Source organism: Ictidomys tridecemlineatus, chromosome 4 (assembly GCF_052094955.1).
Source record: "Ictidomys tridecemlineatus isolate mIctTri1 chromosome 4, mIctTri1.hap1, whole genome shotgun sequence".
Lineage (NCBI taxonomy): Eukaryota > Metazoa > Chordata > Mammalia > Rodentia > Sciuridae > Ictidomys > Ictidomys tridecemlineatus.
The window spans coordinates 188839354-188865147 of NC_135480.1; the positions used below are offsets into that span (position 1 = coordinate 188839354).

Sequence of the window (25794 nt, forward strand, 5' to 3'; positions counted from 1 at the left end):
ACAAAATGTAGAATACGGGAGTAGAATATACTACATTAGAAGTTCATAGACATATAGGTTTGGTTTTTTTTGTTTTTTTTTTTTTTAAAGAGAGAGTGAGAGAGGAAAGAGAGAGAGAGAATTTTTTAATATTTATTTTTTAGTTCTCGGCAGACACAACATCTTTGTTGGTATGTGGTGCTGAGGATCGAACCCAGGCCGCACGCATTCCAGGCGAGCGCGCTACCGCTTGAGCCACATCTCCAGCCCAAGGTTTGGTTTTTGTATAGAAAATATGCATATAGACACTAGCAGAATTTAAATAAAACAGATTTTTTTTTTTCCATTGGTACTGGGAATTGAGCCCAGGGTTACTCTACCACTGAGTTATATCCCCAATCCTTTTCATTTATTTATTTAGTTAGTTTTGTACCTCATGTATGTTAGGCAAGCACTCTACCATTGAGCTATATCTCCAGCCCAACATTCCAGTTTTGACAATTTGTATGAGTGGCTTAAATTTACCTGTTAATACACTGAGACTTTTAGATGGGGTAAAAAGATAAAATTACATAAAATGAACAGAAGAGTTGAATATAAATGCATAAGGTTAAATACAAATCCTATCAAACTTCTGGAATAAAAATTCCATGTATTGGGCTGGGGATGTGGCTCAAGTGGTAGCGCGCTCGCCTGGCATGCGTGCGGCCCGGGTTCGATTCTCAGCACCACATACCAACAAAGATGTTGTGTCCGCCAATAACTAAAAAATAAATATTACAATTCTCTCTCTCTCTTTCTCTCTCTCCCTCTCTCACTCTCTCTTTAAAAAAAAAATTCCATGTATTTTTAATAAAACACCTGAAATTTGAAGTATTGGAAATACTCCTTATTTATTTTGTAAGTCCAACATAAACCAAGTCTGGCTAGACACTCTTCAGTTTGGGGTGGGAGTGGGGAACAACAAAACTTTAAACTCACCTGTAAATACAGATGTGAAAATTCTCTTTAAAATATTATTGAATCAGAGCTGGGGTGTAGCTCAGTGGTAGAACATGTGCTTAGCATGCGCAAGGCCCTAGGTTCAACCCCCAGCACCAAAACCAAAAAAATTATCAAGTCAACTCCAAAAGTGTAAATCTATAACATACCATATTAAATAAAACTTATTCTGTAAATACTAGAATGGTTGCATGTTAGAAAATAAAACTCAGTGACTGCAAAATGAATGGGATAAATGCTGAAATGGCATTCATAAAATTCAACCTCTATTCCTATTTAATTACTTCTTTAAATAAATAATTTCTGCCACCTCTAAGGCAGCCTTATATTTGTATTCCAAACCCCCATCAGTACTGAAGACCAGCCCTCATCCTTGCCTGTTGGGTGTAGCCCTGAGCTCATCAGCCTTCCATTCACCTCAGCCCCTAGGAACTAGGTTCTGAGTCCTACATCCCAACCTTTGGCAAAGCTAGATTAACTAAACTAGATCAGCTTGGAATATTTTCAATATTGACCAGGTCCAGTCTGCCTATTGCCCTGTACACCCACCATCAGATTGGATCCCTTGAGCAGAGACCTGCCAAAATAAGAGGCAACATTTCTGTGCCCTGAGTGCCTTCCAGGAGTTAGTTCCCAGGACAGAGCCCCACTGCTCTGTGCTCACTGCCCGTTTCTTGCTGGTGCAACACTTTGTAATGGAGCCACATGTGGGCAATGATTCTTGTTTTGGCTGATCTATTTTGTATTTTACTTAGAGACAGGGTCTTAATGAGTTGCTTAATGCCTTGCTTTTCCTGAGGCTGGTTTTGAACTCCTCCTTCTTAGCCTCCTGAGTTTCTGGGATTACAGGCGTGCTCTATCATGCCTGGCTTCAAGCTCCTCTATTGCACAATGCAGTAATGAATAAAGGAGGTTAAGTTGTGGCAAAAGAATGTCTTGTAAAAAAAAAAAATAATTAGTGCTTACAAAATCCCACTCCAACTGGAGGCCACTCCTGACTTATACCTGAATGTTACCAAATATCATTCAGTTTATCTTTGCTACATGTTTTCCTCATCTCCCCTACTTCCCAATCTCTAACTTCCAAGCAAGATCCACTGACTTGATTGTAAACTGCTCGAGGCTAGGGAAGATCTCTGTGTTCACACTGCATTCCCAATGTGCTCTGCGGGTTTTGACTAAATGTTGCTGGAGGAAGACACTTACCTTGAGCTTAGCTATCTGCCCCACAACAGAGCCCACTGCTCCTGCCGCTGCATTAACCATCACTGTTTCTCCACCTTTCACACCACAGATGTCAAGCAGGCCAAAGTAGGCAGTTAGGCTAAGGAAAGAAAACAGGATATGTGAGTAGATTTGTTCCTCTTTTATATAAACCTTGAAGGACTTCTTAGCAGCCCAGTGTCATGGGGCCCAGTCAAAGTAAGAAATACAGGAAATGGGGCTGGGGATGTGGCTCAGGCGGTAGCCCGCTTGCCTGGCATGCGTGCGGCCCGGGTTCGATCCCCAGCACCACATACCAACAAAGATGTTGTGTCCGCCGAGAACTAAAAAATAAAATATTAAAATTTCTCTCTCTCTCTCTCTCTCCCCTCTCTCACTCTCTCTAAAAAAAAAAAAAAAAAAAAAAAAGAAATACAGGAAATGACGATTGGTCTACCTTCTTCTCTAGTCCCAGATAAGAATTCAGATGATTTGAAATAGGAAGGGAATAGAGAATTGGCTGGGATGGGGCTTCATCACATCCATGTTCAGGTCAAATCTCAGGGATGAAGAAAGACTTAAACTTTGGGGCTCCAAGAATGGAGAACTCATGCCTTGTCTCCATGTAAGTCCTAGGGAGATGGTGAGCTTCACAGAGCAAGCCTCAGAGTTAACAGTGCCTTGGCTGCAGGGTGGATGCTATGCTGTGATAGGCATGAGAGGCTCAGAGGCAGCATCCTGAGTTTCTGATAGCTCCAGAGAGGTACAGAAGAACATCTGAATTTTCCCATGTGCCCTGAAGTGGTATGTGAGGTTAGCTTGCCAAGAAAGAACCACTGGGCCTACAGAGATGCAGTGTAGACAGTCACGGTGGGGACTGGGTGAAGACACTACCATACCCCAGTGGCTTGAAACTTGGAAGGGGGTGGAATGGAAGACATTGAGAGGGAACAGCATAAGACCGACACCGATTAAGATGGAGACGTTGTCCCCATTCTGCCAGCAAGAACTCACCGAACGTTTTCTTTTACTAAACCGGCCCAAATAAGGGCCTGAGAAAGAAATGAAGTTCAGTCATAGATAAATTTTTATGATGTATTTCTGAATCCTTAAGTTTTGTGCCAAAGATCAATATGTATTATAGTGACAGTTAAGGGACCTGCAAAATTTCAGACAAATTCATCTGACGTGATTTCTGTGTAAAACAGAACCTACATGTGAATGTGAGCATGACATTGTTTTATTCAGCCTCTGTTTATATTTGGGGCCCATGACAGTTGGGCCCTAAGGGGAAGACAGTGACAGACACAAGTAATATCTTTTTCTGAGGATTCAAATACAGTCATGAGTTATATAATGATATTTTGGTCAAGGACAGACTGCATGTTCAGTAGTGGTCCATAAAATTATATGACACTGTGATGAGGGCCACAACCAAGTTAAGATGGCGCCTGGCAGTATGCTAGGAGGAGTGGTTTCTGAGCCAATGCCAATGAGCCATTAAGATGATGAGGATTCCTTAATGACTGACTGCTGTATCTAGATGATGTCAATTAAGTTAAGCTGTGTGTAATTAGTTGGGTATATGTACCTCTGCTGTCCCACAGAGAAGCGGCTCCTGCTACCTTGGGTGCCCACTACTTTGAGTTCTCAGTTCCTGCTGAGTTCACTCGCAATAAAGTAGTTCCAGATTCAACCTTCAAGTTGCTTGTCAGCTCTCGGTTATTTAACCCAGCTGGACTAAGGCAACATTGTAGCTATTTTAGTTTGTGTAAATATAATCTAGGATGTTCACCTAATGATGAAATCAACTAATGAACTCATGGCACCCAACATCTGTCCTCCCTGAATCCACCTCCTTGGGATTTCTGGTCAGCTTGTATATTGACCTAAGATATACAAGGCCTTTTCCAAACTAATTTCTTTTAAAAATAAAATGGAGATAAGATGGAGACATCAAAAAAAAAAAAAAAAAAAAGAAATTCTCGGGTAGGTCAAAGGTGAACTTTGGACTAAGGAGGACTTCATAGAAACAGTGGCTTGGAGAATAAATCACTGTTTGTATCTTACATGTTCTTCAAAGGCCCATGTTTTAGGCTTATTCCCCAGTTGGCAAGCACTGTTAAGATATGGCAGAGGCTTTAGGAAGTGGGGCCTTGAGATAGGTCTTTAGGTCATTGGGGATATGCTTTGAAGGGGTCAGTGGAATGCTGGTCTCTTCCTCTTTCTCTCTCTGACTAACTGGCCAACAGGAGAATGGTTTTGTTCTACCTTGCACTCCTGCCGTTATGTGCTGTCTCCTCACAGGCCCCAAAGCAACTGGCCAATCTATCATGGACTGGGACCTCTAAAATGATGAGCGAAAATCAACCTTTTCTTTTTATAAGTTAGTTATCTTAGGCATTTTGTTATAGTGATAGAAAGCCGACTAACAAATGGAGATATGATGGAATAGGCAGGTGTAAAGAAATCCTAGGGAGAAAATCAAGGTACACTATGGCTAAGACTGGACAACAACAATCTAGAGAGTAAAACATATGAGGTCTTTCAACTAAATGGAAGGGAATGACACAATAGTTTAGGGGGGAGAGGATATTAAATCTGGAGTGTGGACAGTTGAAATACACTGATTTCAAAATTTAACATGATTTATAATTTTTAGCAATGGTCCAAGCATTCTTAAAAAATTGACCTATCTCATTGGAGTGATCCACCATGGCGGGTAGTCTCAACAAATAGGTGGTATGTTGCTAGAGAATGCTTAGAAACAGGCATGATGTAACTTCTCCCCTCAATCATTGAGAACCACTGGCATAAAGTTGATTGATGGGAGTAAAAGTGCATTCCCTTAGAGGCTTAGAAGAGATGAATAAGAAATACATACCGATTCTCTTTTGGGAGTCAAGAACTCCTAATAGCTTTCAACTAACTTTCTTCCCGGCTGAGTCATGGGAGACTTGCTCCCAAGTTCCCTCAGGTCTACCTTCACCTCTGCTCTCCTCCACCTGACTCACAGCGCAGAGAGAAGGATGGGTGAGATGACAAGGTAGGAGGAAGAGCTGTCACCAGCGCAGAGTGAAGGAAGGGCAGGCAGAAAAAACCAGGATGCGCTCTAATTCTGGTTAATGTCCACTAATTGAAGGTGAGAAGGAATTGAGTCACCTCTGATTTCACAATGTCTTTTGGCACTGGTGACTCCGAGTTCAAATTCTGACTGGAATATGAACTTGGGGTTTATGGAAGTTGTTTTTATAACAGACTGATCATTTAGGGGTCTATATTTCTATTTCATTCTTTAGAAGCTCTTCAAAGAAGGGAATAAGGAGTGGAGAAAGGAGGAAAAAGGAAAAGACCACACTACTTAGAGAAAAGAAAGAAATGAATTTCAGGCTGGCAAAGTTTTGGGAACTCTAAAGGCAATAATGGCCTTGTTTCTCCAGGGCATAAAAGGAAATTTGAGGTTTCAAAGTTCAGCTGGGAACTGAAGTGTAGACCCAGGAGTCTTCCTAAGAGATATGGCCATCAGCATATTTTAAACCTCTTCCAGGCGGAGTCACTGAACAATACTGTGATTCCTCTCAACTAAGAAAACTTCAGATCCTCTTCTACCCCAGGAAACAGATGTATAGAGAGAGAGGTGAGGAGGAAGCAGAGCCAGTACAGAAAGGCCACACTGGCTGAAATCCCTCTCCCTTTACAAACTCTGAAGGAAAGGCAGAGATGAGCGGCTGGGAGCAGCTGGTTCCTTTGTGTCTCCCTTGTGCTGGCCACTGGTGGGGATCATGTGCCATGTCACTTCTTATGGTGCTTCCTCTATACCTGGGAGTCTGATTCCTGTCTCCTTTCTTCAGCATCAAGGCTAATTCTAGACCACCTTTTCCTTCTCTTTATTTATTAATTTGTACTTGATGAGTGAAAATTGTATATATATTATAATGTACAATGGGTTGTTTTGAAAAAAAATATGTATATATGAATGGCTCAATCAAGCTAATTAACATATACATTACTTCACATAGTAAGATTATTTTAAATCTACCTTCTTAGCAATTTTCAGGTATACAATATATTGTTAACTATAGGCACCATGTTGTACATCTCTTGAAATTCCTGTCTAACTGAAATTTTATATCTTTTGACAAGCATTTCCTCAGTTCCCTAGCCCTCAGCTCCTGCTAATCACCATTCTCCTCTCTGCTCTGAGTTCAACTTTTTTGATTCTAGGCCTATAATGCTTCATGTCTGTTCTTGTGGACCAAGTTCTGGACCAACCAATTTGGAAAACCCGAGGGTCAGGCATTCAAACAAATGAAATATTCTCATGAAACTCACCCTGGCATACCTACTGTCCCCAGAGCCAAAGACAGTGGAAGTGAATCTGGCCAGTCTGTAGGCAGCTTTTCTAGTCCTTTCCCATCAGAAATGGAGTGCGTTGCCCAGCCCAAATAAGCCCGTACAAGAGTTCCTTTGGGGAATGCTGAGTTTTTACTTTCCACAACTCTGAAAGGTAAAGCACATCAAGACATGTGACACCTCTTCCCTTTTGTAGGGGCTGGGATGCTGTGACGTTAGTGTTGTTAGTGTTCAGGAATGGGCCCGAGGATGACCTCCATGAGTGGTATCCTGTCACCTCTCCAGTTACCCCTAGTCATCATCTCACGGCGTCCCTCAGAGAGAAGTCCATCCTTGCCTCACCTACTTCTCTCTTTTTTAAGCAAGAAGTCTCCTTCCTTGGCTCCAGGTGGCCTGGACAGCAGCCTCTTCTCTTCAGGGCCTGGCCTCTACCTTTTTTGCCTGCCTTTCTCCTGAATCGCTAACACCTCCCCCTCCACCGCCTTTGCTTCAGCATGTGCGCAGGCTCATTCTGCCACCTCTTAAGCTCCTTCTCATGGTCCCACCTTCCTCCTTCTAGTTGCTTTTGAAGCTAATCCTTCTCACTTCCCATTTTCTTAATAACCTGCCTTCTGTCACCACTGTTCCATGAAGGTCTCAACAACCTCCCAATTCCAAAATCCAGTGGCCATGCTTTAATCACTACCCCATTTTATCTTTGTACTCCATTCAACACTGAGGCTCACCATGAAGGCTTCCCATGGGTTTGCAGGACACTGACTGCTCCTAGCTATTCCTGACTCCCTCTCTGAGCTGCCCCATTTCCATCTCAGTTCTTTTATTTTTTTTCCCCACTCTCACTATTCTTTACTAGCTTCCCCCAGATCATAAGATTATATCACACATTTTGTTCTAGAAAATGTAAAACAGGTAAGATAAAAATATCAGTTATAATCCACAAAGGTAATTGCTAATATCTTTGTGTATTTTATGGAAATGTTAATGATATCCTTTAAGATGTATATTATACATATTTACACAACTTAAGTAAATATTTTTTGGTACTCGGGATTGAACCAAGGCTTTGTTTTTGCTTTTGTTCTTTACTACTGTGCTATATCCCCAGCCCTTTTTATTTCTTGAGACAGGGTCTTACTAATTGCTTAGGGCCTCTCTAAATTTCTAAGGCTGGCCTTGGACTTGCAATCCTCCTGCTTCAGCCTCCCGAGTTGCTGAGATTACAACAGGTGTGTGTCACTGTGCTCATATGAAGTAACGTTTGTAACCAAATTTAACTATCAACACTATATTGGTCTATGTAATTTTTGATTTTCTCCATGTCATTAAGAATCCTTAAAAAACTATAACAAGCAGCAGGCACAGTGGTGTATGCCTGTAATCCCATGACTTGGGAGGCTAAGGAGGACTGCAACTTAGGGAGACTCTGTCTCAAAATAAAAAGGGATAAGGGTGTAGCTCAGTGGTAAAGTACTTTTGGGTTTAATCCCCCCACAAAAAAATTATAATGAATTTAATTATTCATTATTTTATTCCCAGTACCTTCCTAATATAAATTACATTTTAATTAATACTGATAAATATGAATTTACTTTTTCCTTAGACAACATTTTTACAAGTAAAATTACAAGGTCAAAGAGTATGAAAACATTTGTAACTCTTGATGCATATTGACAGTTTTTTTTCTAGAAGGTTGTGCCAACTTCTAGACTGATAATGTATCATCATCCATTAATGGATATTACCCAATGAGTGAAAGTATCATCACATCATCTCCATTACTGAGTATTATGATTTTAAAGGTCTCTGCCAATTCAGTAAACACAATACACATTCATTCTGTGATTATTATCAAGAAATGTATAAAACCTATGGGAAGCCAGGTGCAGTGCCATGCGCCTGTAATCCCAGGAGGATTGTAAGTTTGAGGTCTTTCTCAGCAACTTAATGAGGCCCTAAGCAACTTAGTGAGACCTTTTTCAAAAATAAAATAAAATAAAAGGGCAGGGGGATGTGGCTCAGTGGTGAAGTATCTCTGGGTTCAATCCCTGCTACCTACCCCCAAGACTCCCCAAAAAAATCTGTGGGAAGAACCCTGGTAATGGAATATAAGACAAAATGGATAAATGGAAAAGCATACCCTGTACTTGGAGAGAAAGACTATAAAAATATCAGTTTCTGGGGCTGGGATGTGGCTCAAGTGGTAGCCTGGCATGCGTGCGGCCCGGGTTCGATCCTCAGCACCACATACCAACAAAGATGTTGTGTCCGCCGAGAACTAAAAAATAAATATTAAAAAAATTCTCTCTCTCTCTCTCTCTCTCTCTCTCTCTCTCTCTCTCTCTCACTCTCTCTTAAAAAAAAATATCAGCTTCTTCTCAATCTACAAGGTCATTAAAATATCAATAAAAAACCAAATAAGATTTGAACAAATAGATTATGCCAATCCACTAGTCATGAAGACACAAACACCTCACTCCTATGCCAACATAAAAAGTAAATGACTAGCAAATTTGAGTGTAAAATTAAACTAAAAATATAGAAGAAAACTTGAATAAATATTTTAACCCTTTTGGAGGTAAAAAAGTTTTCTAAGCATAAGATGCAATCAAAAGGCCATAATTGCAAATATTTAAAAGTTTTAAATTATGATTGGATACTGTAGAAAGATAAAGAGACCCAAATATTTGCAACACTAATGCCTTTGACATACGAAAAAAAAAGAAAAAACTGCAAATCAATAAAACAGAGGAAGAGTCCTAAAAGAAAATAGCAAAGGACATAAATAATTCAGAGAAGAAAACTGATAATTAATTTACAAAATGAAGGTCAACATCACTAGTAATGAAAGAAATACAAACTACACATGAAGTATCAACAAATTCATCTCAGAATGTCAACACCAATGGAAAGGGCTGGGGGTAAATCTCAATGGTGGAGTGCTTGCCTAGCATGCACAAGGTCCTGGGTTCAATTCCCAGTGCAGCACATCAGCCCCAAAGCACAACACAACAAAACCAAGATGGAAAAGAATGGGAATATGTGTGGACTGGGATTGTAGCTCAGTGGCAGAACACTTGCATACATGTGTGTAGCACTGGGTTCAATCCTTAGCATCACATATAAACAAACAAAATAAAAGCATGCTGTTCACCTACAATTGCAAAAAAAAAAAAAATATTGAAAGAATTTCCTTAAAAAAAAAAAAAAAGGATTGGCATACGTGTAAGGAAAGAGGTTCTTTAAAACTACTGGGTGGTGAGAGTGAATAGTCAACCCTCCCCATGCCAGTACTGGGATTGAACCCAGAACCTTGTGTATGCTAGATAACAGTTCTTCCACTGATCTACATCCCCAGCCCTTTGTATTCTATTTTGAAATCGGGTCTCCGTAAATTGCCTAAATTGGCCTTAGTCTTGCAATCTTCCTGCCTCAGCAACCTCAGAAGCTGGGATTACAAGTGTGTAAGATCATATCCAGGCTCATATTATTATTATTTTTTTGGTGGGGGGAGGTGGGTGATTACCAGGGATTGAAACCAGGAGCACTCGGTCACAGAGCCACATCTCCAGTCCTTTTTGTATTTTATTTAGAGACCAGGTCTCACTGAGTTGCTTAGGGCCTCACTAAGTTACTGAGGCTGACTTTAAACTGGTGATCCTCCTGTCTCAGCCTCCTGAGCCCCTGGGATTACAGGCCTGCGTCACCGTGCCTGGCCCATACTATCTTTTTGAAGGGCAAATTGTGGTGAACTTTTCAAATTAAAAATATGCATCTCCTTTGAGCTAGAATTTATACCACTGAGAATTTAATGCAAAGCCTTCTTCTCCAAGTGGACAAAGAATACACAGATACATACATGCTCCCTGAAGAATTATTTGTAGTAGGAAAAAAAAAAAACAGTTGTATCAGTAGCAGATTTGTTAAATGTCAGAGTATAATGGAATAATTTGCAACTTTTAATAAAGGTAGATTATATATTTACATACTGTTAACAAAAGATATCTATGACATATTAAATGAGAAAAAAGCAATTTGTTGAATGGCATATATTCCCACTTAAAACTATATAAAACTATGTGCACTAAACAATTTTTGAAATAACAATCCATTAACAACAACTGACTTTACCGTTCAGTTTCAAGATTAAATTTTTGGTTTATTTGAGTTTTTACAATAATCATGAATTGGATGAATACATTTGTTTAAGAAAGTAATTAAAAGTAAGGATGGCAGAGTGAGGCAAGATTGACAATTTCACATCTTCCCTCCCTCTTGGTTAGTCAGGAAGTGGGCAGAATCTCCCAAGGGGCTTTTCAAATCAAAAAGTGAATGAACTACACAGGCTCAAGTAGGAGCAATGAACAGAGACAGGACCCAGCAAGAGGTCAGGAAGAAGTGTATTTCCCAAGCACTGGGACAAATGAAAATAATTACCTGGCCACTTGCTCCCCCATCATTAAATCACCTTCCTTCAATTTTCTGGATGCTATTCTGAAAAAAATAAAATTCCATTCTTAGTTTTAAGAGCATGGGGGGAAAACCGTCTTGAATTTCAAGCCAAATGAACAAACCATTGGGGAAGTATGTACAGAAATCAAACCCAGATACACAAGGGTGGCACAATCAGGTGAAATGGTTAGGGGCAGTCCTGTTTCGTGACCCCTAAGATGCACTCTGGCAATAGCTTCCTATGACTGGACAGGGGAGTCTTACCATCGTGTTGAATTGGAGGTGAGTTCCTATCAATAACTTTAAAAATATACCTAAAATACTAGCGAAACAACAACAACAACAAGATGCTAGTTAACATTTTTAAACTGAATTTTAGGGGCTGGGGTTGTGGCTCAATGATAGAGCACTTGCCTAACGTGTGAGGCCCTGGTTCGATCCTTAGCACCAAATATAAATAAACAAAGTTAAAAATCCATTGACAACTAAAAAAACCAAACCAAACAAACAAACAAACAAAAAAAACCACTGCATTTTACACTTCAGATTTGAATCTTTATCAATGAACTCTGAATTTATTTATTTATTTATCTTTTTGGTACTGGAGATTGAACCCAGGAGTGCTTCACCACTGAGCTACACCCTTTTCATTTTTTTATTTTGAGATAGGGTTTCACTAAGTTGCTGAGGCTGGCCTCAAATTTGTGATTCTCCTGCCTCAGTCTCCTGAGTTTCTGGGATTATAGGTGTGCACCACCATGCTCAGCATGAAAAAAATATTTAAAAGAAGGATGAATATATTACTTACTTTGGCAAAAATTACTGAGGTATTTGTTGCCTGGAAGGCTTTTTATTCCCCCAACCCCGAGTTATTTACTAGTATATAAATTTAAGTCAATTACAGATTACCTAAATTAAAAGAACACAGGCTAATGGAAGGCAAGAATATCCGTCTTTAGTCTCAGCAACTTCTGTCCAAATTATTTACCACAAATAAATGGGTGAATTGGGGCTTAGCTTCTTTTTTTTCATTTCCCACCACCCCAGAAGCAATTCTGGTGAACAATAAAAGGCAAATTGTGCAGAGCAGAGAGAAGATGGTTGTAAAAGAAAGTAACTATGTTAATCTCTCATTACGCTTCTCAGAAGAGCATCTGTGAATCCACCATTGATACAATACTGGGAGAAACGCAGAAATGACAGTGTTTTGAATCGAATTAAAAATATGCATCTCCTTTGAGCATTTTAAAAGGTGCATTGCAGTAATTCAGAATAGGGTCCATCACACAACATAAGAATTTTGAGGAGGAAGATAATACCTCATGTAAGGATCCACGGAGAGGAACAAGGCTTCAAGCAGGACCTCTACAAAATATAAGTATTCCACAGGCAGTTAGAAACGCAAGGCTTGGTGCCTGTGCCATTTTGGGTATTCTAAATAAATGCAGATAATCTTTTTGCTTCGGGGTCCATTCCCCACCCCCTCCCCTGGGCTGGGGATCAGATTCTGAGCTTTCTACATGCTAGGCAAGTACTCTACCACCGATCTACACCCCAGCCCCTCATCTGTGCTTTCTATAGAAGAGACAAGAAGGGCTCTCATGTTTGGCCCAGCCTAGCTGATGATGATGGTAATGGTGACAATGACAATGATGATGGTGACGATGTGGTTATTTATCAGCACTCACTCCTTGCTTTACGTGGATTATTTCATTTGATATTCTCAACTATTGTTTCCATTTTATTTGAAGTTAAGTAATTTGCCCAGGGCCCCATCTGTAACCACTCAGTCCCATCAGGAATTCTATTTCCTGGGACTGAGAAAGTAGGGGAGAGTACTTGGGTAATGCCCTGGGTTTGATCATGCTCACATGGGATTTCATTACCTGTCCTAATTATCATGAAAGCATGTGTATTTTGCTGAAATGACCCTCATTCACGTATTTTCTGGAAATCTGCATCTGAGTCTCAACCATCACGACTTAACTGGGATAAATAACTTTCTCATGCTACTTGACTGCATCCTCTTTTCTCAAAAATTTACCCACTCACAAACGCCCCTTAGGGCCATCTTCTTAATCCATGCTCTGTCGTCATCAGGCTCACCAGGACACAGAGGACATTTTCCTCATGGTCCTGTCAGAGCCAGGAAGAGCAATGAACCCAAGAATGAGTTTCAATGATCAAAAAAAAGCAGAGGATCCTCCATTATGACATGGAGGTTATGTGAGACCTTGAGAGGTCTTCATATGTAAGACCCTGAAAGGCCAGTGTGGCAGACTGCAAAATGGCTACAAATACCTCCTACTCTTTTGTGCCGGCCTTCTGGCCACTCCTCCCATCAGGAAATCTATTTCCAGGGACTGAGAAGGTAGCTTAGTGGTAGAGTACTTGTGTAATGCCCTGGGTTTGATCTCCAGCACTAAATGAAAACATAAAAATGAAAAAGAACTATATTTCCCCTTGAATATGGTCTTGGCTATCTAACTTGCTTTGACCAATGGGTTATTAGAAACCAAGATAAAAGTAGAGGCTTGAAAAGCAACTGCATGTTGGAATTTGTCAACTCCAGCTGCTCTAATTCCAGGAGACCACTGAGATAGAGAACAGACTAGCGTACTAGAAAGGCCTCATAGAGGAGACATGAGGCCTGCACCCCAGCAGAAAGCCTGCTAACCATCAAACATGTGAGTGAGAGGCCAACAGAATCACTCACCTTAACTCAACCCAAACTGCCAACCCTCAGAATTGTGAATTAATCAATAACTGTTACTTCAAGTCCCCAAGGTTTGGGGTAGTTTGTTATGCAGCAAAGGCTAACCGATACAATTTTGAGATCTTAGGAGTCTGACTTACCTCCATTTTTTAAGGGTGGGAGTTCAGCAGTCTTCAACTCAAAGTCACTATTAGTAGGGCTGCCACTGAAGTGCTTCTTCAGGGTCCACCTCTTAGCAAGAACCATCCTGAAGCTCCTAGAACAAAGTAAATATGGTCAGCTCCCTTGAAGTAACTGGATTCTTACATTCTCTAGTCACACTGCACTGAGGCCAGATAGCACAGCTACACATACTACTTCTCATATTATCAGGTAACGTCAGCCACTTTTATTTAGTACTTACTGCTTCTGGTGCTGTGCTAAGCACTTTGCATACATGATATCATTTTATCCCCAGAACTTCCCTATAAGATAGGCATTGTTATCATTGCCAATATACAGATACTTAAAGAAACTCTCGGGGCTGGGGATGTGGCTCAAGCGGTAGCGCGCTCGCCTGGCATGTATGCGGTCCGGGTTCGATCCTCAGCACCACATACCAACAAAGATGTTGTGTCCGCTGAGAACTAAAAAAAAAATAAATATTAAATATTCTCTCTCTCTCTCTCTCCTCTCTCTCACTCTCTCTTTGAAAAAAAAAGAAACGTTCAAAGAAAGGAAAAATAATAACTGTCGTGGCAAGTTTTCCCAGGCATCACTAGGCTGAATTCCTCCAGGACAGTGACCCTCTGCTCGGCGTGAAAATACTTCCAGTTTCTTACCAGGAAAAGAATCAAACACAAAACCAAATTCATTCACTTCTTTCAGCTGGACAGTGCCATCATCTCAAGGCAGTCCCAGGGACGCCTGCGTGCCACTGGGTGGCGCCGATGTTACGCCCCATTTTCAGGAGCGAATTTTCTCTAGTTTTGGTTCCAAGGGGGAAATCAGGATTTGAGTTTAAACTTGCCTCCACCCCAAAACAAGAGATGATTAATCCTGCTCTGAGCTCTGGACTTTGGGCACCGAACTGGGCTGCATCACGTGGGAACCACGCCTTCCCCACCAGTGACAACTAGACAAGCCTGCAGGATTGGTGATCTTCCTCTGTTTCCTGGCCAGGACCCCGGAATGGGGGCACTGTAGCCTGGAGGGGACACGTCTGCATTACAGAGAAAGCGCCGAGGCCCTCCCAGTCCAAGCCCAGCTCTTCCGTCTTTTTGAGCAAATTAATACTATTTGTCAGTTAATAATTTTATACTTTGATGGGGTACAGCGTGATTTTTTTTTTTTTTTTTGGTTCTGAAACCTGGGATGCTGTGTTTTGATATGTGTAATACAATGTAGAGTGATTGGATCAAGTTGATTAACATATCCATCACCTTATTTACCTAACATTTTTATAGTGAAACATTTAAAATTTACTTACTGATTTCGAAATATACACTATTTTTTTTTTTTTTTTTAGTTTTGATAGACCTTTATCTATTTATATGTGATGCTGAGAATCGAACCCAGCCTCACATGTCAGGCAAGTGCACTACCGCTGAGCCCCAACCCCAGCCCTCGAAATAGACATTATTCTGACTACTGTCACCCTTCCGTGCAGCCGATCTCAAAACTTACTCTCGTATCTGGCCCTTTGTGACCTTTCACTAATAACTCATTCCCGCCCCAAGCCACTCCCAGACTCTAGTAACCAACTTTCTCAATCCTTCTGAGTCTCCCGAGTTTTTATTTGTTTATTTTAAATTCCAGTTTCTTGCCTTTCTTTACAAAAGGGCAATTGCTGGTGATTCTGAGCTCGCCACAAGCCTCGAAAGCGCCCCCTGAAAGAGCCTGGCCGCAGAAGCCAGCGCCCTCGGAGGGAAGGGGGCTGGTGCGGTGCGCGGCGTGCGGCGCAGACACCTCGCTGCAGGCTCCGATCCTGCTGCGTCCGGTTCACTCCTTCCCCGGGTTCGCAGTTCAGCAAGTTTCTTGGCGGCCCCTTTCCAGTTCGTATGGCTATGGGGTGCAAAGGAAATGCAGCCAGACTTTGCCCCTTCCTCCAGCACTCGTCCCGAACACCCCAAGAACCTGCCTGGACCTGAGGCATTGGGACCTCCGGGTCCCCATTTCCCCTTCAGCGCTTGGAGAGGAAAGGGTAAGCGCAAACCCTCCTCAACAGGCGGGTTTCTGCAGGGAAAAAGAGGGATTGGAGGACCTGGAGGAGGAGAGGGAGAAGTGGGAGAAAAGAAAAGAGAATGTGGGATGTCTACTTACAAGATCTCGCAGACTCCACTTGCTGGGGAAGAGAAGGCGCAGCGGAGAGCTGACTTTAAGGCGGTAGCCAGGAAGGTGGGGCTTCTCCCGGGAGGAGCTATTTCTGGAAGCCTGAGACCTCTGACCGCCAGAGAATCACTGGAGGGAACTCTGGAACTGAGGAATGTGCGTGTGTGTGTGTGTGTGTGTGTGTGTGTGTGTGTGTGTGTGTGTGCGCTGGCTTCCAATAGTAGCAGCCCAACTGGAGCCTTACTCCCGCGAAAAGAAGCCGGGTGAGAGAGACGCCGTGTGCCTGGTGAACACCTACTCAGCTTTCAAGAAAAGGATTACCTCATCTGTGTAACCCTTCCAGAGAGAAATGAGCTTCTCTGCCTTTGAAGCGCCCCCTGTACACACCCATCACACTACTGCAACTGTAAGCACTTGACTTGGCCTTTCCCTGCCTCTGCGAGGAGAGGCCGTCTAAGGCAGCGGTTGGGCAGAGTCAAGTCGCTGATCTTAAGAGTGCTCTTCTTGGAAGCCTGTGCCAGCTACTTACTAGTGGTGCAGCTTTGAGCACCCATCTGCAAGATGGCAGGGGTTGAGGGAGGTGGGGAATAGTGCTTACCCCCAGAGTAACTTTGAAAATTACATACCTTATAGCTGGGGGGTGTAACTCATTGGTAGGGGGCTTACCTAACATGCATGAGGCCCTGGATTAGATCCCTAAGCGATAAAGGAGGTAGGTGTTAAGAAAATTAAATGACTCGGGAGGTTGAGGTTGGAAGATCACAAGTTCCAGAACAGCTTCACCAACTTAGAGAGACTCTGAACCAGAATAAAAAATAAAATAAAAAGGCCTGGAGATGCTGCTCAGTGGTAAAGTGCCCCTGGATTCAATCCCCAATACCAAAAAACAAAATAAATACCCCCCAAAATACAAAAGAAAATTAAATGTCTTTATGAAAGAATAAAATGAGTCAAATATCAAGTGCTTAGATTAGTACAGGAGTGTGATTAATATTCGGTGATCTCTAGATCCCAGTAACAGTCTTCTGAGTTCTTCATAGGTGGTAAGGAAGTCCCAGACAACTCACACCATATCCAATTACATACTGTCAAACCCTCACCCAGTCTTTGTGAATCAATTACATGACTGACATGGATTATACATAATATAAAATTAGGATCTTTCTAAAGATGGTACTTTACCCCTTTTTTTTCTGATTTAATATCATGGACATCTCTCTAAATAAACAGATATAGATGTAGCTCATTACTTAAATAACTGTCAGGTAATATTCCATAAAAGAGTTTCTTTTAACTGAAGCTCACATCAGGAGTGAGGATGTTGTTTTTACCTTTTGCCAATCCAGTAAGTACAAATTAGTTTATGCCCTGGATTACCTAAACCAATCAAGTGTCCTTGAGCATAGGATTGCTCTTTTCTCCTTACCAGGATTTCAATTAACAAGGTGCTAAATGAAAGATTTAGCGCTCCAAGAGACTGAATTCCCTATTTTCTATGTAAGATAGCAGTAAGAGGTTTTCAGATGTTAGCTGTACAGCTTTGTCAGTTTCACAGTAAAAGTGGTTTGTTGAATGCAAAAGCTTTTCAATAGAAGAGTTGAAAGAAACCTAGGTGTTTCCGAGAGTGTATTTTGGTTTGATAGGGCTGCTGTAACAAAATACCATAGACTGGGTGGCTTAAACAACAGAAATTTACCTACACACTGATCTTGGAGGCTGGAGTCCAAGATCAGTGTGTAGGTTTGGTTTCTTTTGAAGTCTCTTTCCTTGGCTTATTGATGGTCACCTTCTCTCTGTGTCCTCTCATGGCCTTTTCTCTGTATTTGTGCATCTCTCGTGTCTCTCTTCTAATGAGGACACAGTTGGATTATAGTCCAACCTAAAGACCTCAGTTTAATTTAATCACCCTTTTGAAGGTCCAATTTTAAATATAGTTGTATGGATTAAGACTCACTTATATGAGCTCACTTAACCTTAATTGCCTCTTTAAAACCCTGTCTTCAAATATGGTTGCATTTGAGGTACAGGGTTTGGGACTTTGACATATCAATTTTCTGTGGTGGAAGGAGAGGACACACAATTCAGCCTATAACCCAGTGTATGGTTAAACTATGGTGGGTGCATTCTGTGGGTTACAATACAACAATCAGAAACACTGGTTTGATGTATATAAAGCACCTTGCATAGATCCTAAAAGCAAATTCTGCAGTAGAAAAGAAACAGAATGAGGTCTGTTAATTGTAGTGTATGCCCATCTTAAATAAGAACATGTAAAAAAAAAAGAAAAGAAAAAGAAAAAAGAAACTACACACACGTTAAACATATCACCATAATTGCAGATAGTAAGAAGCGAAGACTAAGGAATAGTGATTTTTTAAATAATGCACGTAAATTACAGAGAGGGAAAGAATTCAGCAGACCGGTAATAGTAATGTGCCATAAACTCATTGATGAGTATGAGGAACTCAACCCTCTGCCCCCATGGTCCAAAATCAAATATGTTTGCCCCTAAATCCTGGACAAAATCAAATATGAACAGTGAAGAAACCACAGCACCCCTCCCTCACTTTCTTAGCAGGCTAGACAAAGATTTGGCCACGGTAAAGCTCCTTGGACACAAGACAACCTGCCTCCCTCTTTCTCTGACATTTGGCCCAAGTGGTAACATCCAATTGCAACATGTTCTTTCCCATTTGGGGCTTTCTTTATTCTCTAACAAATATTGTGAAGTAACCAAAGTATTTTTTAGAAGTTATTTTTTAATTTTTTGTAGTTGTAGATGGACCGAATGCATTTATTTTATTTACTTTTATGTGGTGCTAAGGATTGAACCCAGTGCCTCACACATACTATGCAAGTGCTCTGCCACTGAGCCCCAGCCCCAACCCTCCAATGTATGTTTAATTGTGGGAGACCAACCTTACATGTGACTGAGTTATACTCCCTGACTGGGTACTGAGGCGCTCAGTCACAGAAATGGGTGTGTCTTGCTACAGCCCCATGGGTGAAGCTATGCTCACCTGTTCCTTTGTAATATAACCCCTTGCCCTGTTTAGGATAGAATCTTCCATGGAAGTGCCTTGTGTGTGTCCCCTCCTCTTACTGTGCCCTTGGGTGTGGCCTACCCAGGTTTCAGTCAACCTGCTGACAGTGGACATCATGAAGATAGACTCAGCCCCCTGAAACCTGACCCCTTGCCTCATTTGAATAGCTTCCCTCAATAAAAGGGGTCAGCGAGTGTGCTCTCTCTCTCTCTCTCTTTCTCTCTCTTTCTGCGGACCCTTAAGGTCAGAGGAGCGACCCCAAAGAAAAAGGTATTTGTGTCTCTTGTGTGGTTATTTCGTGCAGCCCAGTTAGCCCAGTTTAACTGGAGTGACCCCTGAGCCTTTTAGTCGTGAGAACAGAAACCCTGCATTTAATAGCAAAGAGCCAGATAGAAAGGTCTCGTGTTTTGTGGACCATGCTGTTTGTCTGTTCACTATTCATTCTCCCTTTTGTCTGTACTACACAGTAGCCCATGTTTGTTTAGCACAGCAGTGTGCCCAGTTAAAGAACTCTACTTTCCTGTCTTCTTTGTAGCTGAGGTTGTAGCACAGTTCTAATAAGACATAAGCAGAAACGTAATAAATAGGGTGAAGCTTCTAGGAAGGTAATTGTTTTCCTGATTAAAACAAAAAGGGAGAATTGTACTGCAAACATGCATCTTTCTACTTTTGTCCTTCTCCCTGCCCTCACCAAGGTGCTGTCTTGGTGGTGGAACAAACTTCTTGTGTCCATGGAGAAGAAAGCCACCCACTGGAGATGACACTAGAGAAAGTAAAAAGTCACCTGGTTCAATGAACAGTTGTGCCAGCCTTGAACTTCCTACTTTGGATTTATTGTTCCAGAAAGAAGAACAAAGTGCTTTTTAAACCATGTGGTTTTGGTTTCTAGAACCATATACTGTAGGTCTGATCCAGAAAAGGAATGGGTGGAACCTGTGCCACCATGTTTTCCTGGTGAGAATTTATCAAGTTCATCTTTCCTCTAGATGAAAGAAGAACTATCTGGCAATTGATCAAGAAGCCACCTCTGCCTGTGAGGAGGGAATTTTCAAAACTTGCCTGGCACGTAGAAGTGGATTTTAGGGAAACAACTGCAGACCTCTAGCCCCATGACATTGTTAAACAGGATCAGTGTAAAGATTGTGTTATGGTTCAGATATGCAGTGTCTCCCCGCCCACCAAACTGGGTGCTGAGGCTCTTAATTACGAGACAATTAAGAATGATCAAAGGTGAAATGATTAGGTTATGAGAATGATAACAGAATCTGTGGATTCATTCGATTGGATAGATTAACTGGGTGGTAACTCTAGGCAGGTAGAGTATGTCTAGGGGAAACAGGTCACTAGGGGTGTCACTTTGTGGTTTATATTTTGTCCCTGGTGAGCAGAGCTCTCTCTGTTTCCTGGCTGTCATGTCCTGAGCTGCTTTCCTCTGCCATACCCTTCTGCCATGATGGCTTGCCTCAGCTTGGGCCCAGAGCTATACAGCCAGCCAACCATGTTCTGGACCTCTGAAACCAGAGCCAAAATAAACTTTTCCTCTTCTAAGTTGTTCTTATTAAGTCTTTTGGATACAGAGACTAACACAGATTTTGACATGGGATATATAGTACTGGCAAGTAGTAAGACCCTCAAATATCATTTTTTTCTTCTCCACTTTCACAACTTGTTTTTTTTTTAACATTTAAAAATACACTTATTAAATACCTATTGCGAATAAAACATGTTTCAAGTATATCAGATAATCACAACACTTCTGCTTCTTGGTATTGAAAGAACTAATAAAACTGCAGGTGTGAAAAGCCTTTGCAAAGTAAGAATTATTCCTGACATTTTATTTGTCAGGAATATGTGCCTGCTTGACATGAAATGGAAGGTATAGATAAGATCTGACCAAACAGGTCAAACAGGATCTCTCTACCAATAATTTTGACTCATTATAGCAGCTAGTCAACTCATGATGATCAGGCAAAGTCATGGCTGGTATGTACTCATACACAGAGTCACAAGATAGAACAAAGGATCAAGGGAAAAGATTGCCTTTGCTTTGCTCTGAGAAACCTTATATAGGCTTCCTCAAATATGTGTCTACTTAACATGAAATGGAAGGTATAGTTAAGATCTGGCCACACCAGGTCAAACAGGATCTCTCTGTCAATCATTTTGACTCATTGTTGCAGCTAGCCAACTCATGGTGATTAGGCAAAGTCATAGCTGATATATACTTAAACACAGAGTCACAGTATAGAACAAAGGATCAAGGGAAAAGATTGCTTTTGCTTTGCTCTGAGAAACCTTATTCAATTCAGTTTTCTGACCTTAAGCTTCAAAGAACTCTGATCTAGCTCTCTGAGGGAACAATTCACTTAGTAAAATCATGGAAATAATAAAATAATTATTTGCATCAAATGTCTGGTAGGAATTCCTCATGGACTTCTATGACAATGCATTTAAAAACTAGACAAAGTAGGCTCGGTGGCACATGCTTGTAATCCCAGTGAGAGGCCAGCCTCAACAACTTAGAGAGGCCCTAACCAACTTAGTGAGACCCTGTCTCAAAATAAAAGAGGCTGGGGATGTATCTCAGTGGTTAAGGACTGGGTTCAATTCCTGGTACAAAACAACAAACAAAATAAATAAAACAAAACAAAAAAACAACCTAGACGGATGTGTCCCCTTTTTGCCTCTTTACAACATCCATTTTACTGGCCTAGTGAGATAGTTGTGATTTGTAATCTCAACCCCACTAGTGACTAGCTCTGTGATCTTGTTATTTTGGTTTTTTTGTTTGTTTTGTTTTTAATATGTTTTAGCTGCAGATGGACACAATACCTTTATTTTATTTGTTTATTTTTATGTGGTACTGAGGATCAAACCCAGTGCCTCATGCATGCTAGGCGAGTACTCTACCACTGAGCCACAATCCCAGCCCTCTGTGATCTTGTGTAAGCTAAGTGGGGCTGTGATTGGAAACCTAGTTAGTCTGCTCCAACACCCTGCATTTTTCTCTGTTCCATTCTACCTCTCAATACAGGTGAGGGAGATGCCTCTTATAGGTAAGACAAACTTAGGGAAGGTCATAAATGTGGGATTTCTGTGCGTTACTCTCAGGAATGTGATTTCTGACATGCAAATATGCTGAAGTCTCCGAATGTCACTGTCATCCTGATTTTCCCTCCAGTCCCTCCTCCCACCCTCTTGTCCACTTGGCGAGTGTCTGATGTATGACACTAGTGTCTGAATGCCAACTTCTGTTCCAGGGCATCTTTTTCCTCATGATTTCCTGGGCTTGGGTTAGGGCATAGAGAGTACAAGAGGAACCTAAACCATCTTTTTCTGTCAGTAAGCAAGCAAGTGTGCAAAATAAGTATACAAAACATGATGGGAACAAAAAAAGAATGGGGTCATGTCAAAAAGACCCAAAAGCCACCCTATAGGAACTTCTATTGGCCAAATCTGAAACAATTTGAACATTAAAATAAAAAATGAAATGAACATATCAGCACCCACATAATTATCAATAACAGTTGATGTTAACTTATATAATAAATTACCATGGGTTCATAAATGCAGAGAAAAGGAAAAGATCTTCCTGACAGTTGAATGCCAACTACTGAAGGTAGGTAGAATGACTGAATTAGAATGTCACCATTTTGCAATCATTTTATTAATAATTGATTCAGGCAATTATGGAGGCTGAAATTAATACATAAAAGTTTGATAAGGAACAGGATATTTTCATAGTAGATATTTGCAAGTATCTTATCATAGATTATTAAAGGAGGAAAAGGTCACTGTACAGTGAAAAACTTTGGCAGACAAGTGAGTAAGGCCAATATTGCCAATAATAAGATAAGTAGATATTATCTCTACTTTCTTATATTATGCCTGGAGAAGAACACTGCATCAGTTCTGTGATATCCTGATGGAAATGCATAACCTGCGTTGAAACATGAAGAAATAACAGAAATATTTAAATTGAGGGATTTTCTACAAATTAACTAGCTTGTAATATAATCTTTTAAAGTGTCGAGATCATGGAATTCAAAGAAAGACTGAGGAACTATTCTAGATCAAAGGAGGCAAAAGAGACATAGCAGACAGATGGTGCTGAATGAGATTGCAGAAGGTGAAAGGATAATCATACAGACGTAATTGAAATAACAGGTGAAATCTAAATATGAACTATACATTAGAGCAGGATTTGACAAACTATGGCCTTCAGGTAAAATCCAACTTATTGCCTATTTTTATATATCCTGCAAGGTAAAATGGGGTTTTTATTTTTTAAAAAAACTTGTTGTAAAAACCATGAAATTTACCACCTGCACCATGTTTAAGTTTATTGTTTAGTAGTAAGTGGGTTCACATTGTTTTGTAACATCTCTAGAAATTTTTCATCTTAACTTTCGAAACTCTGTGCCCACCAGAACAACTCCTACTTTCACCCTCCTCCAGTCCCCGGCAACCACAATTTAACTTTTCTTTCTGAGTCTGATTACTTTAGATACATCTTATAAGTGGAATCATGCAGTATTTGTTCATGACTGGATTCTTTCACTAAGCATAATGTCCTCAAAGTTCATCCATATCATGATATTTGATAGGATTTTGTTCATTTCAGAGGCTATATAATTTTCTATTGTATATATACACTGCGTTTTCCATATCTATTTATCCATCCAGGGACATTTTGGTTGGGAGACTGAATGATATGGTAGTTCATCAATTTTAATTTTTTGAGGAATCTCCATGCTTCTTTTCCACAAGGACTGTACCATTTTACATTTTATCAACAGTGCACAATGGTTCCAGTTCTCCTTGCAAACACTTACTAGTTCCTGACAGTGATCATGGTAATGGGTCGGAGATAATACCTCCTGAAAGTTTTGATTTTCACTACCTAATGATAGTGATCTTGAACATCTTTCAGATGCTTTTTGGTCATTTGTATATTTTCTTTGGAGAAGAGTCTAGTCAACTCCTTTGTGCATTTAAGAAAAAATATGGGCTGGGGATATAGCTCAGTTGGTAGAGTGCTTGCTTGGCATGCACAAGACCCTGGGTTCAAACCCCAGCACCACCAAAAAAAAAAAAAAAGAAAAAATATTTTTAGTTGTAGTTGGACACAATACCTTTATTTTATTTATTTATTTTTATGTGGTACTGAGGATCAAACCCAGTGCCTTGCATGTGCTAGGCAAATGCTCTACCACTGAGCCACAACCCTAGCCAAATCTTTTGCCCATTTTTAATTAGAATTGGGAAGATACTGGTCACAGGACAGAAAAATCTCATTTAGGAAGAATAAGTTCAAGAGATCTATTTTACATAATGGTGAACACAATTAATAAAAACATGTCATTAAAATTGCTGAGAGTGGGGGCTGGGGCTGTAACTCAGTGGTCAAGTGCTTGCCTCGAATATGTGAAGCACTGGATTCGATCCTCAGCACCACATAAAAATAAATAAAGATACTGTGTGTTCATCTACAACTAACTAAATAAATATTTTTAAAAATTGCTGAGAGTGAATTTTAAGTGTTTTTATTACACACAAACAAATGTTAAATATATGCAGAACTTCATTTCCATCCTCTTAGGCTCTCAGCTGAGTCCAAGAATTAAATTTACATAAACTAGAGTAACAGGAGAGAAGCAGACCAGCTTATTTAATGCAAGTTTTATATAGGAGTCTCAATATGGAAACAAAGACCCAAAGAAGCAAAGTCAATTATATACTGAATTGGACAGAGAACAGTAAGTTATGACGAAGCAACTGAATTTCGTGAGCAACTACATTCACAAGGTCCGTGGAATTCTCTTGATCTTGAATTTTCATTCTTGAGTATAAAGATGTTGTATCTTTCATATGGGAATTTCATCTCCTCTTAAGAAATACCAGGAAGATGAGAGTGATCATCTTGCATCTGCTATCTTTTAATTTAAATAATCAATGTGCTAGAATGACATAGTCATCCCTCATAGGTAATGTGTGTTAAGTAGTTTGATTTAGCCCTTCCACAATGTATACATAAGTCAAAACAAATGTTGTATTTCATAAATATATATGTATATGTAAGTGTATATATATTACATATTGTTGATTAAAATAAAATAAAAAATATAACCATGCAATGTCATTGTGATTAAGTATTTGCTCAATGAAATTAAGGTAAACTTAAATTAGGAGCCTCCTTGCAATTCTAATCAAGTTCAGTTAAAATATCTTTGAAACAGCCTCTGACTTGGCAATTTCCTTTTTCAATTTTTTTTTTTGTAGTTGTAGATGGACAGCATGTTATTTATATACTGAACTGGATTTTTGTATGCAGTGCTAAGAATTGAACTTCACACATGGTAGGCAAGTGCTCTACCATTGAGCCACAGCCACAGCCACAGCCCATGACTTGGCAGTTTTCTATGAAAGAAATTCATTTAGGGAATGAATCAGGAGTCAGGTTAAGCATTTTTTTTTTAAACAATTCACCTTTGCCTTCTCAATTTGTTTATTTTAAAATATGAGTATATGAAAATAATATTGAGTTTTCTTATCAAAGACCTTGGAAAGACTAATAGGTATTTGTATATGAGGTAAAAAGGGCAAAAAAACCAAACTTGAATTCTGGCCTACCCTTTTACTTGCTGTGTACCTCTGGGTAAAGTCACTAAGAGAAGATGAGAGAATTTGGAACTCCCTATTTTAGAAGAAAAAAGTAAGGGAAGAATGGAGATAATG

The 25794-nt window shown here is 40.3% G+C and overlaps 1 protein-coding gene across 1 annotated transcript in view; it reads right to left on the reverse strand.

Moving 5' to 3' along the window:
- The window catches only part of Ptgr1 (prostaglandin reductase 1), a 31245-nt gene extending 15060 nt beyond the window's left edge, over positions 1 to 16185 (reverse strand). Inside the window, exons 1-6 of the mRNA XM_078047952.1 lie at positions 16004 to 16185; positions 13843 to 13958; positions 12306 to 12351; positions 10972 to 11028; positions 6517 to 6684; positions 2188 to 2305 (exon numbers count right to left, since the gene is read on the reverse strand). Coding sequence (XP_077904078.1) covers positions 2188 to 2305; positions 6517 to 6684; positions 10972 to 11028; positions 12306 to 12351; positions 13843 to 13948 — 495 coding nt within the window. The 5' untranslated portion in view covers positions 13949 to 13958; positions 16004 to 16185. The remainder of the gene's footprint in view (positions 1 to 2187; positions 2306 to 6516; positions 6685 to 10971; positions 11029 to 12305; positions 12352 to 13842; positions 13959 to 16003) is intronic.
- Between the last annotated feature and the right edge of the window lie 9609 nt (positions 16186 to 25794).